At 36.9% G+C, this 14,596-nt stretch overlaps 1 protein-coding gene across 4 annotated transcripts in view; it reads right to left on the minus strand.

Annotated features, from left to right (window-relative positions):
- Positions 1 to 1,145: 1,145 nt before the first annotated feature.
- LOC102063704 (ras-related protein Rab-10) overlaps positions 1,146 to 14,596 on the minus strand; it is a 32,333-nt gene continuing 18,882 nt past the window's right edge. For 3 of the 4 annotated variants that reach the window (XM_074550286.1, XM_074550304.1, XM_074550294.1), the window contains 2 exons: positions 11,241 to 11,342; positions 1,683 to 2,055 (listed from right to left, as the gene is read on the minus strand). In XM_074550286.1, coding sequence (XP_074406387.1) covers positions 1,981 to 2,055; positions 11,241 to 11,342 — 177 coding nt within the window. In that variant the 3' untranslated portion in view covers positions 1,683 to 1,980. Of the gene's footprint in view, positions 2,056 to 11,240; positions 11,343 to 14,596 lie in introns of all 4 variants that reach the window. The other variant, XM_074550314.1, reaches the window with a different exon arrangement.

Consider the following 14,596-nt stretch of genomic DNA (forward strand, 5'->3'; position numbering starts at 1 on the left):
ATCATCACTGGTGATGCTGATACTTTCAACTTCAGCCTTGAATTTTAGAAGGCAAATGTGATTTCACTCTACCACCACCAGCAGAAGGATAAGGCTAGAAAAAGAAACAAATAAACTGGAAAATACATAGACAAGTTAAAGATTTTTGGACAGACTGAACCTGGTGAAACTCCCTTATGGTTCAAACTATGTTAAAATTGCTGCTGATTATTTCCAAGAATTAGTAGAATGAGTGCCAGAAAACACAAAAGGAATTCCATCTCTCTCAAAGGAGGGAAGGAAATACCAAACTGATACAATATACAAACTGATCAAGTGATTTTCTACTAAATAAAGGTGTTTTAACAGGCTTTGTGGATGGGGAGAAAGACTGAGGATCATAGGAGTTTCTTATAATGTGCTCCTATTACAAAAAAACCTCCAAATGAACAGTCTAGGCAGTATAAATACAGAATTATTTGGAAATAATTAGTACTCCAAAGCTGAAATGATACATAGAACAGAATTTCACTTAGATCCATCTTGGATCCAGAACTATCCAGGACCTTCATCAACATCAGCGATGTTGATCACTGGGCTAGGGGCGTATAACCTGGCACTATGCTCAGGCACACTTGGTGCCATGTGCTCCATTTGAGCTCCCTTTCTCAATACCAAATATAGTAATATTTTGATATTATGACAATCTGCAAACAGCCCTCAAAAAAGAAGCAAGAGTATTTCAGAAGGTTAGTGGCACTTCAGAACAGTAAGCCAGTGCGGCTAGTTATTTTGGATGTGCTGGGATGGATCAAAACACAATTCTGCACAACAGCATTAGTCATTTAAAAGGATGATAAAACAACCACATCTCCTATGCAAGGACAAAAAACGAAGACAGTAGAGTTGCCACAATTCTTCAGATTTCTTAACCTGTGTTTGCTTTTTGCTTATCTTGCAGGTTTGAGTTGTGCTTGCTTTGCTTTTGATTGAAGAAAAAGTAACCAGCATCCTGATTCTGCCCTTATTTAAAATTAAATAAGATATTCTCCACAGATTTTAAAAACATTTATATAAGTCTGTATAAAACAAATCTATGTGAGCAGAATCAGATACCTCCTCTATTTACACTTTGAGAAAACAACACAAATACAATAAACACAATATCAACGCAAGCCTTTCATTGTGATCGTTTGTGACAAAAAGAACATTTGAAAATGCAGGTATGCTGCTAACACCTGTCTAAATTATTTTAAGGAATTTTGAAATTTAAGTAACAGAAACATTATTATTATTACTGGATGTATTCTGTTGTTCCATACTTTCAGAATTCTTAGGAAGGTCCAGAAACACACTCTAGTGGAAGGTCCCTGTCCATATCAGGGAGGCAGGAACTAGATGATCTTCAAGCTCTCTTCCAACCCAAACCATTCTATGACACCAGTCTTTATATGGTTTATCCCTTTCTTTCAGACATCACCTTTACAGAGTCCCTATTCAAAGGTATTAAAGTAGCATGTATGTGTCTGAAATTAGTACAAAAGAAACCAAGCCAAAAATTCTCTTATGAGTCTTATGAGATTGTAGTAAGTATCAGATACTTAAAGAGATGTTATATGATTTCATATATCAGAAGGTTGCTTGTGTGATGATGTCAATGTTCATTGTATTACAAATCTGGTAAAAATTACACACAAAAAAAGTGAAGGGTGCTTTTTTAATAACAGAAAATTAGTACACTTAGACTTCATTTCTGCAAACATTTACATTCAAGCACTGTCGCCCTGTGAAGCACCTAATAATTCCTAAATCAGATAACTGTTTTATCTTCACATTAAAAATATGAAAATATAATATAAACATATAAAAAAAATTGGCAACAATGTCTGTGTAATGCTTAAACACTGTATTTTTGGATTACGGGCTCATTTTTAAAATCTTTTATGTTCCTTTGTAACACTTGATATTTCCTGAAGAGAAAATGGAATAAAAAACAGTACTTTAGAATCCACAGCAGGTTCTCTTCTTAGTTTCATTTACAGACACAACGTCTAAGTCATGTAATACACCGGATTTCTGAAAAACAAACAAAGGCAAACACTTCATTAAGATAACTAGAACACAACAGTTGAAAAGTTTGCTTTTTCACATACTTTAATGTAAAATATTTGGTGCAGTCACTGGATATGTTTTTCCTTTGAATATTTAATTACATGATTGAAGTTTTCTAATAAATTAGATGGAAACTGATGCCTATGCAAGTCCCATTTGGCATCTTTACATCCTTTAGCCGCCTCAAACACCTCTCCTAAATCTGAAGGTAACAGAAAATGTCTTTTGAGGAGTCACTACAAACCATACATGCCAATCCTGTAAATCTTTACTCATATGAACTGTTCTGTAAGTACAGGTTCTTCAGTTGACTACCAATTTTAGCTGATTAAGTTAAAAGCTGTTAAGTACCCTTATCTTTGAAGTATTGAGCATGGGTTGGAAAAGTCCAGTTGAAAGGAACAGGTCACACAGAATATTAGTACTCACTGAAGAAAAGGCACAGGCTATTAACTATTATGCAGGATGTTAACTTGTTTTGTGAAATTCACTAAAATTCTGTTTTCTTGCCTCTAATAACCAGGAATACCCCCAAATGGAAACAGCTCAGTCTTTATCATGATAAACTATCAAAATAGCACTCCACCCTTGTAAAACATTTATGTACTGATTGCAAAAGCAGATTGTAACAAAAATGAAAATCATCAAAACCAGGACTCTTCCTTTCAGCAATGAACTCAACTAGATAATTAATGTTGACCAGAGAAACAATCAAACCCAGTTGTGCAATGCAGAACATGTCGCAATCTTGTTCTCTGAAACCATGAACACTGAACCCTGAACTAGGGCACAAAGACACACAGAATATTGTCACATGCCCAGGAAAATGAAAGTCCCAACTTTTCTACCTGCCACTCTGCTGTCTTGGCAGGTTTAGCAAGCAAGCACAGAGAAATAAGTAAAACCTCTGGATTCACCACATTCCTCTCTCAACCCAAACAGCCATAAACAACCATGTCTGACAATAAAGAAAGCGTCCAGAGACAACAACCATCTAAGCTAAATGAATGAAATCCAAAGCACAGGAGAAAAAGAAAGGAAGAAGGGGAAAAAAGGCATAATGTAGTACAGTACTAATCATGACTCAAAATTGAAAACTTACGCAGAGAAAGTCACAGGGTAGTTGAACATTGACTACATCCAGAAAGAGTCACCTAAAATTACTCAGCTGCATCAGAAGGAGGGCAAAATATAAAGTCTCCCCTGTGCTACAAATAAGCTTTAAGCCTTTTTCGCTGAGAATATTCATCACTTCTTACAATTCTGGAGAAGATGCATAGAATTTGTTTCTTTTTTCTTTCTGTAGCATAGTTCCAGCTCTTCCAGAATGCTGGCTGCCCTGTGCCAGAGCTGTCCCCACAAAGACTGGCTCAGCTCATTCCTCCCTGAGGCTGCAGAGACCCAGGGAGGCTTCCACAGTGCACAGTGCTGGGGGGAGAACATTAAATATCTGGGAAGGAATCAAAAGTGATGGATGGAGGAAGGAGCAGAGAGCAGGAAATGTATTGTGGTGTCTAAACCCCAGGATGGATGCTAAAGCTGTCATCAGCAAAATTATTAGCAAATACGGTGTGACTAGAATATCTGAAGACTGTTGCTTACTGATTGTAGAAATTTCTTGTCATAATGAATTCTCCACATAATTAAGAAATACAGCAGGTGCACTTTTACTTGGGGTTGTTTGTCTGTTTTCATTTTTTTTGGCTTTTTTTGAAATTTATTTTTTGAGTGGAAAGGACCAAAAGGCATAGCATTTTTATTACCCCTGAGAATTCCTAGAAATACCAACATGCAGCTTCATAGCTTCTGATTAGTTTTAACTTTTCACACAGTTTTGGCTATTATGATTTCTGCTAGGCAGAGACAGTATTTGGCAGTCTGCAAGCATAGACAGTACAGTTTTGTAAAATAACTTTTTATGAAGACCTTTTTAAAAAAGGGAGCAAGGCAGATTCAAAATTACACAAACATAACCTTGTCATCTCAAGAAACAAGATACCACTCTGGTTTAGAGATAAGATTCTGAGGGGAAAATAAAAGCTTTGGAAGATAATGGTACAGTAAGAAATTTAATTTCACTCAATTGAGACCAAGAAATAACACTGAGCATTGATTGTTGTGAACATCAACTAAATAGGTTTTGTTTCACCCATGCTTTTTCTGGAGAAAACAATCAGTTTAGGTAGTAAAAGAGCTCTAGAAAAATCCCTGTTTGAATTACCCTGTGACTTTCTATGTGTGTTTCAGAATTCAAGTTTGACTTACTTAGAGGAAACAGGTAATTTGAAGATGTTGCAGATTATACTTCAAAACCAAACTTCCAGTCAAAGGGGAGAAATTTACATTTCCTTAAACACTTAGGGTACTTATTTGCATCCTTACGATTTTACTACTCAATAGTACTTTTAGATGGTAAGTAAGCTCTTCATATATCCTTGGCAAGGATCCTCAGAACTGTTAAATGATTAAGAACGATGAAACATATTTGATAATGCAACAGTTCTTATAATCTCTAAAATCATTATTTGTTAGTTCATCTACAAACTAGCCAGGACAGACAGACAAGAACCACCACTCCACAAATAAAGAACAGTCATTTTAAAATTAATTTAAAAGTGGAGGACTATTAATCACTTCAGTTTGCAAGACTGTTCAATATAGGGCCCTTGTGAAGCAAATAAAGGTCTGGGATCCATTTAAGCAAATGTGCTGCACACATATTTAAAAAGTGCACATTCATAATCTAAAGAGATACTACAAGTCCTGCATAAAGCAACAATCAGATTTGGGCAATCCCACGTAGTGCTCAGCCTCAGCCAAGCCTTGGGAGAGGTGGGGCACCCCCTCTGCTGAAATTACAGCAGGGAGGTATGCAAATCTCCCACCTGTGAGAACAAGGCGGGCAGCATTCCTCCTCCGGGGCTCCATGAACACCAACACTTCCAGCTCACATTTCAGTTCAGCTGCTTGGAACTCACTGCCCCACAAGTCAGCCAACAAACAGCCAAAAACTGAAAAGGTGAGAAGAACCAAAATGGTACCAAGAAGCTGGAGTTTCCATTTCAGTATCTTGGGCAAAGTGAGGTTTTGAAAATATCGCCACGGACACAGATGGCTCTGTACCCTGCAGTGATTTCAGTAAGATGTTGAAATTTCCTGCTATTAAATACTAGTTTTTCCTGTTAAATAGCACAGCAGACATGTCTCACCTAACTGGCAGGCATCTCTGCAAGCCAGTTTTAAACTTCCTGCTTAAAACTCCCCTTCTGGCTGTCTCTCCTGCCCACTTCTAAGCAGAATTTGTATCACTGGCATGCAACAGATACCTAGACACAGGAATTGTGATGAGATGGCTCAGTTAACATTTTTTTTTTTTTTTTTTAATCAAGGCAAGAAAGCTAGGGTAGAATACAAAGGAAAATGTAATGCAAAAACCCCAACAACCTCTCTGAAAGGTTTCTAATGGAGTAAATATATAAATCTTCATTAAGGTCAGCTGCACATTCCTTGCAGAAAACTTACTCAGGTTAATGGTGGATCCACCTTCTCTAGCACCAGTTTTTGGTATTTTGATACTGGTTAAGTTATTTTGAAGGTGGGGCTCACTGTAGGTTTGAAAGAATGACAGGATTTTACTTTATCCACATCATGTTCCCAGTCAAAGTCAGACCTAGAGTGCTTGCTGAAAAATTAGAATCTTTGGAGAAACAAACAGAAGAGACTGGAACTGAGGTTACTATTATTTTTAACTTCTTTAAATTTGAGGATTTTTACTCTTATTAAAAAATCATCCTACTTAATTACTGCAACAATTTTGTTTATATTTAACAGTGATAGCTGACAAATACTGGCAGAGAACTTAATGAAATGAAGTCCCACATGACTTCAGTGCCTGACCTGCCATTACAGAGAGCTCAGTTATTAATAGTCTCAACATATTTTATGTATTTCCCCTATATTTGGAAATTCAAATTACCCGTTCAAAATACAAGTAATTGTATTACTTGTAATACAATTGTATTACTTGTAAAAAAAATACAAGAGAGTAGTCTCACAACCACAATGGGCTGGACATGGTACAAGCAGTATTATGCAAGGGCTAGGGATGTATTAGCAGGGAAGGCAATCAATCACTGTGGGAACAGGTAGAGGAGCAGGACAGGAGGATATGAGGTCTGGCACAGCAGGATCTAACTGCTGACTACATTCCTCAAGGAATGTTGATGAAGGTCTTGCTCCCAAAGCCTGCTATTCCACCATGTCTGAAACATCTAACCCACTGGCAAACCTGGGGCTCTATCTCCCTCTCCTGTTACTACCATGTAGGCTGTAACAATGTTGTCCTGCAATTAGTTATTCACAAACTTGAGAAAACAGGTGTGGATCTCCTGTGAGGTTCCTCAACCCTACAGATCATCTAGGTGATATTTAATATAGTTGCATCATAAAAACACTGTTTAAGAAAGCAATATATCTTCAAAGTCAATATCCTGCAGAAGCAAATGCCAGAAGTAAACCAAGTCTGTAACTTTCTTTTTTTTTCTCCTGGAATTTAATTTGTTTAATTTGAATAATATGAAATCATACAGGCTGAGATATGGAGGCCTCCATAATCAATGGAGGGAGAAAGGCACCTCCAAAACACAATTTCATCCTAAAGACTCATCTCTTTCCAGACAACCAGACCAGTCATGCAAATTCTAGCCGGCTAAGATTGCATGCTAAGATGAGTCTCATCCCCTATACACAGATGATGCGATTAAGTTTTGATTTACATGACCTAATTATACTGTTTCCAGAAAAATATCTGGCTCATTCGATGTCCAGAACAGACTTTAAAAAAATTAAATAAGATAGCGTAGTTAAATTTTGCCTTACAATTGCACCAGCACTAAGTGGGTTGGTACCATTTATGTTCTTTGCTTTAATCTCTGTACCTTTGTTCCCACATGTGCAATGCTGAATATACCTAATGTTACTAAGAAAGTAAAGGAGATAAAAATCTAAAATGGATCTAAAGTACAGCAGTAGAAGCATTATGAAAAACCTCTCGAAGGAATTATTATTCTGTGGTCAGTACAAGATAAATAAAGGGCAAATAAAGCCTGGGGCTCCATGCATGACTAAGGGTAATAAAGAAATACTGAGTATGCACTGCAGGAGACGTAGGGATCTTTCAGACAAACTAACAATTCCATGAACCTCAGCAATAATGAAATCCGATTTCCTATGGATTTAGGTCTTGAAGTGAATTAAATTTGATATCTGTGATGCACGTTCCAGCTGGAGTAGCTGGTTCGAGCATTTTTCAGTCTCTCTGTGTAGTGGTCTCTAATATTCTATGAACTAATGCTGGAGACTTTCCTTCTGCAGAGTACCCTGCCTCTCACCTTATTTTCAAAAGGAACTACTCAGGAACTTAATTATCTTTTAGTTAGATCTGTCAAATTTGTTTAAAATCAGCTAAGAAGTTCCAAAGGTACTTTAAGAGCAAAGGAATAGAAAACACAGTATAATCACAACAATCTTGTTGCCATAGAAAAAAAGTGTAAAGAAATGAAGGAAGGGCAAAATTGAGGCCTGCTACTTCTGAATGTTCATCTCAAATGACATCCAGCTGTTAAACATTAAATGTTACTTTCAACAGCACAGGGCAAGGTCTTAAATGGATTTTAACTGCTCTCTACTCAGAAGATATATGTTTATTTAATATGATTAAAATAGTCTTAGTAGTCAATCACTCTTGGGAGGTAGGCAGAATATAAGTTTTTGGTTAGTTTTATTGCAATTTTCAGAAAAAGGTGATAACTTCATTTTTCTTTTTTTTTTTTTCTTTAACGGAGTTCTCTCCCGATCATAATTTAGGAAAATACCAACAATCACACCCAAAAGGACACATACAAAGGCTTGTAATATTTTTTTGAAAACCTTGAGAACACTACTGCTTGACAGGCATGAAACCAAAGAACACAAAAGAGCAAATGCTAACTTCATTCTGGGTGGTATTTTTTTGGTTTTGGTTGTTTTTAGAGGACTGACTCACAAGTTCAAATAGTTCACTGGCAACCAGAAGCATTGTTAAAGAACAGCTGTCATCTATTAATGAACAGGTTTTGGCATATCTGAGATTCATGAGACTTGTGAATAAATAAAATACTGTTATTTGTCAACATGTCTAAGCAAACTCCTGGAATAATCTATGTCATTAACATTCATTTCCAGTGCAGCCTTTCAATGTAATCAAATTGGTTATTATTGACCTTCTCCAAAAACTCATCAGGCAGAGGAAGTTAAAACTCCTCTGCATTCACTTATTATTAACAGACTGGTTTGAATATTGTCAGTTCTCAGAAATATGGCATGACTCCTTAGTTGTTACCAATGTAAGCAAAAAAAAAACCTCAAAAAAACACCTGATGATTTTCATGAGATTGCCCATGTAAATTAGAGCTGCAGGACCAAGACGCAGCATAGAGCAGTTGAGATGAAAAGTATCTGAAAGGTCAAGCAGCACTTCAGTTATCCAGATCACTGGGATGCAGAAGTCTTCTCTCTCCCTTAAGCCCACTACAAGACAAACTGCAAAAAGATGGGAAAATGCACTACAAAATAGTGACAATACACTGAAACACTTGTGATTTTTTGTTTAGTGTTGTTTAAATATCTTTAATATGAAACTTTTTAATATGTTTTTTTCTCCAACCCACCACTGAACCACAACCTGTTCTAAACTTTGAAAGAGTCAAGAAGTTCAGTACTTCTGTATGAGCTCTATAACTCTGGATATCAATCTTCCCCATCTACAGGAGTGCTTTGTGTAAATGAAGTTACTAAGGACATGTCCACCGTAGATGGCAAGCAAGAATGTACATAAAAAGTCCTAGATTTCCTCAGATTAATACAGTCTAGTGCAATGCATCTCAGAATGGTCTACTGCCTGCCAGCCTACCCTGCTTATTTATCTTATCTCTGAGTAGGCTTCATGCACTTCACAAAAGCATGGCCATAATAGACTGTCCTAGGGAGTTCCTTTCTTCTGTGGGACTGGGAAAGCAGCGATGTGCTCCCACTGAAGCATCTCATCAGTCTGGGACAGATGGTCCATTGCAGAGGGCAGGGAGGTCTGATATCCCCAGGCACAGGTGCCTTGGGCCAAAACATTGTGCAAAGCTGTATCTCATTTTTACAATCAGAAAATACGTATTTCACCACTACCAAATGGATGTATGACTGAAATTATCTCAGACTGGCATCTATCATGTCATTTTTCACAGCTACTAGTCACACTTGCTACTGCATTTTCCATTCTCCAAAATTTCATCAGTTAGAGGAAGTTAAAATTCAAGTAGTACATTCAGATTTCACAGTTTTGTGAACAGGCAAATTATTTTGTCGAACCTGAAAACCATGATGAAACTGTACAGTGGATTTTTTTTTCCCCAGCAAACTCTTTCTTATCAGGCCAGTGGTAAAACCAATTGGGCTAAAGGGCCTCTTGTTTAAATCAACAGATGCAGTTTACTAAAAATGGCAAATTATACACCAAAGAAATGGTACATGATGCCTCATCAGGATTCCAAATATTTTTAGCTAAGGTGAAATGTTACTACAGACAAATATGACAAATTCTCATGGGCACATTTTCCAAACACACATACATGCAGAGCATATAACTGTTTAAAGCAGTTCTAATTAAAACCAAGCAGTAGTGTAACATGTTCAACGTGGCCTGAATTTTTTTGCCGTGTCCACACTACAAACCCCATGAATTTTCATGAAGGTGGGCAGGAATACTGAAGTTTCACTTACCATAAAGTAAGTGTAGCCAATGTTAATGTGAAAAATACCCAAACATCATTTCTGCATATGCAGAGAATTCTCTTAGATATCATCCAAACACACTCTGCAGAAATGCTCACTTCACACATATTTGTCTTTGAAGTAGTTATGATCAGAACTATTGTTTTGTAGTTTTCATGTTTCATACTAACAATATATTCTCTATTTACAGTAGACAATGTCTTTTTCATTTACAACAAAATGAGAGTTATTTTACTTGAGACTTTTTTCCAACAAGCTCAGTAACTGAAGGGCCTGCCATTATCCTCCTGTTCTAAACAATATTTAACTGTTCAGTTGCTGAGCTTCACTTTTATGTCAAAGTAACCAAAATATTTTTTTGCCTTTTTTTTTTCCTCTCCCAAAATAACCAACTACAACTTGTGTTACTATGTAGTATGACAAGACCCTGATTTAACAGCACCATCCCCTGACCACCCCCTATGGCTACTTAATCAAAACACTGCTACTTGTGACTTTGTCAGTAATTTTGCTCATTTATCTTTATTATGATTTGAAGAGTATTTGGAGTGGAAGGTTAGTTTTGTACAACTAATATTGGTGATGAATGGCAGTGATAATACATTGCATGAAGAACATCTATTAAAGTCCAAAATAATACTCTGCTGCCTAAAAATAAATTGTAATGCAAAATATTTTCAGAGCTAATGAACAATAATTCAGTCCTACAAAAGAACTGCAACTTTGAGGAGTAAGGACCTTTAAGCCAACACACTCAAGTTAGAGAGATGCTGATTCTGACAGATACAATATTGATTCTACCACTAATTAACTCAAATCTTTAGGCCCTGATAACTCAAAAGCACTAGTGTAAATCGACCAAACAAACAGCTATGAACCTTGGATAAAACATTTGATTGCTGAACATAAAAGCTCCACTGATTCCATCATCATGTGGCATCTTCACTATGTGCACACTCTGCAGAAACCCAGAGGAAAAAGGAATCTTCCTGGCACAGAAGTGGAATTATTTGGGAGCTGTTAACCTCTCCCTTAAAGGAAAGTATGGGAAATAAAGCCACAAATGCAGACTTCCTGAATTTTCACTTTCTCTCTGAACTGTATTGTAGCTGCTCACCTCTTCTATTTTTCTCTTCTCCCACGATTCTTCTCCCCCATGTTCCTCCTCTGTATGCCTGCAGCTACAGGATCCCCCCAAAATACTAACTCCAGAATGCAAAAACAGCATCAACTGTGCTTTGCTCAAACGATTCTGTAGTTACAACCTTATTTACCTAACCTGACAAGAAAAATCTACCATCTTCTTTCTCCTTGGAAAAGAAGCCTACCTTTTCCAGGATTTCCTTAGTCAAGACTGAGAATGCATGCTCAATGTTCACGTTTTCTTTGGCACTGGTCTCAAAAAAAGGCATTCCGTATTCCCAAGCAAGCTGAAAAACACATGTAGGAAATGGGATGAACATTCTTCAGGAAAAAAAACAGTTCCTAATACCAGCAGCAAGCAATATGAAGGTGTTCTGACTGCTCCATAAAAACCTTAATTGAGTACATGACTGCTCAGTAAAGTACTCTATATTCATCCTCAGTTTATAAATTTCAGGTACCTTTTAAAACATTCTTGTTAAATTTTTGTGTTTTCAAAACAGCTTTTTTAACCAATCTTTACTTGCAAATAACAAAAATAAAATCCAGTGGGTCTGTTCTCAGTGTTTTGATTTATTTGCAAAATGAACTGTCTCCTAAGCAATTATTTAGAGGAAACTAATGGAGTGCCTGCAGATAAAAATATGACAAGAACTGTTGAAAAAAAGTGGCAGGATGAAATACAAAAAAGAGATGTTCCGTTATGCTACATAGAGAGAAGCACAGAGATAACAGACATGCAAAGAAAACATATGCATGTAAAATAATGTTATGGTAAAAGGAAAAGAGAGAAAATACTTAGATGGGCAGTATAGACTTTACATTGGTTGGTTTTCTTTAATTTACTCCTGTTGTCTTATTTCCAGTGTATTTCCATTGCAGATAGCTTTGAGTTATGTTGGCATGAATAAAAAAACTTCAACACAATATATATACAATAATCAGACTTCAGAGTTTTAGTCAAAATATAATAAAGATTACACTAGAGTTAAAAAAAACCAAAGTAAGCAAAATGGTTTCCTGTCCAAAATGCTTCAAGAAGTTGTAGTTCTGAAAATAAAGATGAAATCTAACTGATTCATTAGACAGAGACTACTTCATAAATTCATAAGGGATTCTGAAACTCAGTGGACTGCTGTGAAGTGTTTTCGGTACTGCAGCAACTTGTTACAGAAAGTTAAGATCATTCAACTATTGCCAGTACAAAACAATGATGCATAAGGGTTCATAAAGAAAAAGACAAGCAATAAAAGAATACTGGACTAATGAAGTAGAGAGAACTACTGGCTTGCTGATTATAAAGTACACAGAAACTACTATTAAATGCCCTTTTCTTTCTTGCGTCACGTAACAGGTAAGTTACCTATTTACAAACTTTGATGAACACAAGCCAACCCTTTAAATCGTGGAATTGCAGAAATAATTATGAAAGAAAACCCCACTTGAAATGAGGCTACTGCCCACACAATACTGGGTCAGGCACGGCTTTGCCTACAGAAATGTTCAAATCCACCAACGATGGAGATTCTGTAGCCTTTATGGGACCCTCTTCCATGGCTACATCAACGTTCTAGTACAGCTGGCTCTCCTCAACTCCAACCTGAACCTCCCAAGCCAGGACTTGTGTCTGCTCCCCATCTGTTTATTGTCTGACTCTACTGAGAAGAGTCCATTTCTGTCATTCCTTTACTGTCACTTCAGTTGCAGCAGACCAGTAACTGCTCCTTAGCCTGCTCTTTACCCAGCTCCCTCTCCTCATGGAATACTAGTACTAGACACCAATCACCTTTATAGCTGTCTGCTAGACCAGGTGCAGTTTCTCAATACCCTTCTTGAAACAGGAGAGCCAAAGCTGGACACAATATTCCATGTGGCCTTGTAGCACTAAGTAAGGGGGGTAATAATTTCCCCAGATCCACCATCCATTATCCTTCTAATGTAGTCCAACACCTTTAAAGCCATGAGGGAACATTGCTGACATATTCAAGCTGGTGCTCATTGGAACTCATCAGTCTTTTGTGGAAGGACAGTGACTCCTGCCTTGGATTATTCCATCACAGGTGCAAATCTTTGCATTTCATGAACTTCACAATGCTCCCAAGTTTATCAAGGTCCCACAGAATTGGTGTTCTCCTGTGTGGTGTGCCAGTCGCACCCCTTAATCTCATGTCACATGCAAATCTCCTTCTATCATCAGCCAAATCACCAATGAAGATGCCAAACAATGTGACTGAGGCAAAGCTGACTGCCTATAGCTCCCAGAACCTTCTTCCTTGCCTTTTTTAAAAGATGCATCATGGCATCAAAAGATATCTCTTCCAACCACTATTATTTTTCAGAGTTGACTGACAGTGGCTCAAATCACAATGATCAGCTCTTTCAGCACCATTGGGAGAACTTCATCATGTCTATGGGCACATCCAACTTTCCTAAGCAATTTCTAATCCGAAGCTTTCCCACTGCTGGCTGACCTGCTCCTTCCCAAAACATCAGCAACCTGCAGAGACCTGGGAGCAAGCTCTATTTGTGAAGACCAAAGAAAAGAAAAATCAAATCAAATCAAATCAAATCAAAGCAAATAAAAAAAACTTGAATACTTGACCCTTCTCTGTATCATGTTTCTACATTGCCCACTACACCTATCAGTGGACCCCCATTTTCTCTATATGCGTACAATATAGGTCACAGAAGATTAATGTCTGAATTTTTTAACTTCACCCTGCATACTGCTAAACTTTGTGGCAGGAAAGCCTTCCAAAAATGTAGCTCAGTGCACAAACCCCCACTGGTCCAGTGGTAAATCAGTTGAAAGTATGAACATGTATTTGGCTCCTCCCTGTCTGAAAGATCACAGAAAAGTGTATTCAAATAACTGTTTTTTTTCCCATTGGGAGCATCTTAAATAGATCCATAAATAAAATACCTAAATACATTTACAAACCTGTGGGAATTATGCTACTGAGAAATGATATTTTATAATCTCCTTCATAACAGTTTGGAGAACTTGTGTGAAATAAGCTTGTATCTTACCAACAACAATAAAATAAGTAATGCTAATACTACTTCCTAGCAAAGTGCTGGCGTGATTTCTTAGTGCTGAGTCAGAGAGATATGTCTGAAATATTCCAAAACTGTGCAGAGTTCTATTACATATGAAAAATCAGCTTTGAAACTATTAATCAGCTTCAGCTATGAAGACAGCAAAAGCAAAAAAAAAGGAAGATTTTACTTGGCTCTTTCTGTTAGAAGGATTGGATAGGAGAAAACCAGCCACATTCTATCAAGTCATATAAGCTTCAGCAATGTTATTTTTTAATGAAAATGATACACATATGGGGGGGTGAACAGAGGAGCTCAAGAAGGTTGAGTTAGAACTTTTATGTAAATGAATAAGAAGCAATTAATACAAGAAGATTATACTTCATAGTGTTAAAATTAAATATCTCAATTTCTGAGTGATCACAATTACATAAGTTTGTACAAAATGAATTATTACATGATTTTGTGCAAAAAGAAACAACAAAAAATTTCTCAGCATTAA

The sequence above is a fragment of the Zonotrichia albicollis genome, chromosome 1 (assembly GCF_047830755.1).
Source record: "Zonotrichia albicollis isolate bZonAlb1 chromosome 1, bZonAlb1.hap1, whole genome shotgun sequence".
NCBI classification, from domain to species: Eukaryota; Metazoa; Chordata; class Aves; order Passeriformes; family Passerellidae; genus Zonotrichia; species Zonotrichia albicollis.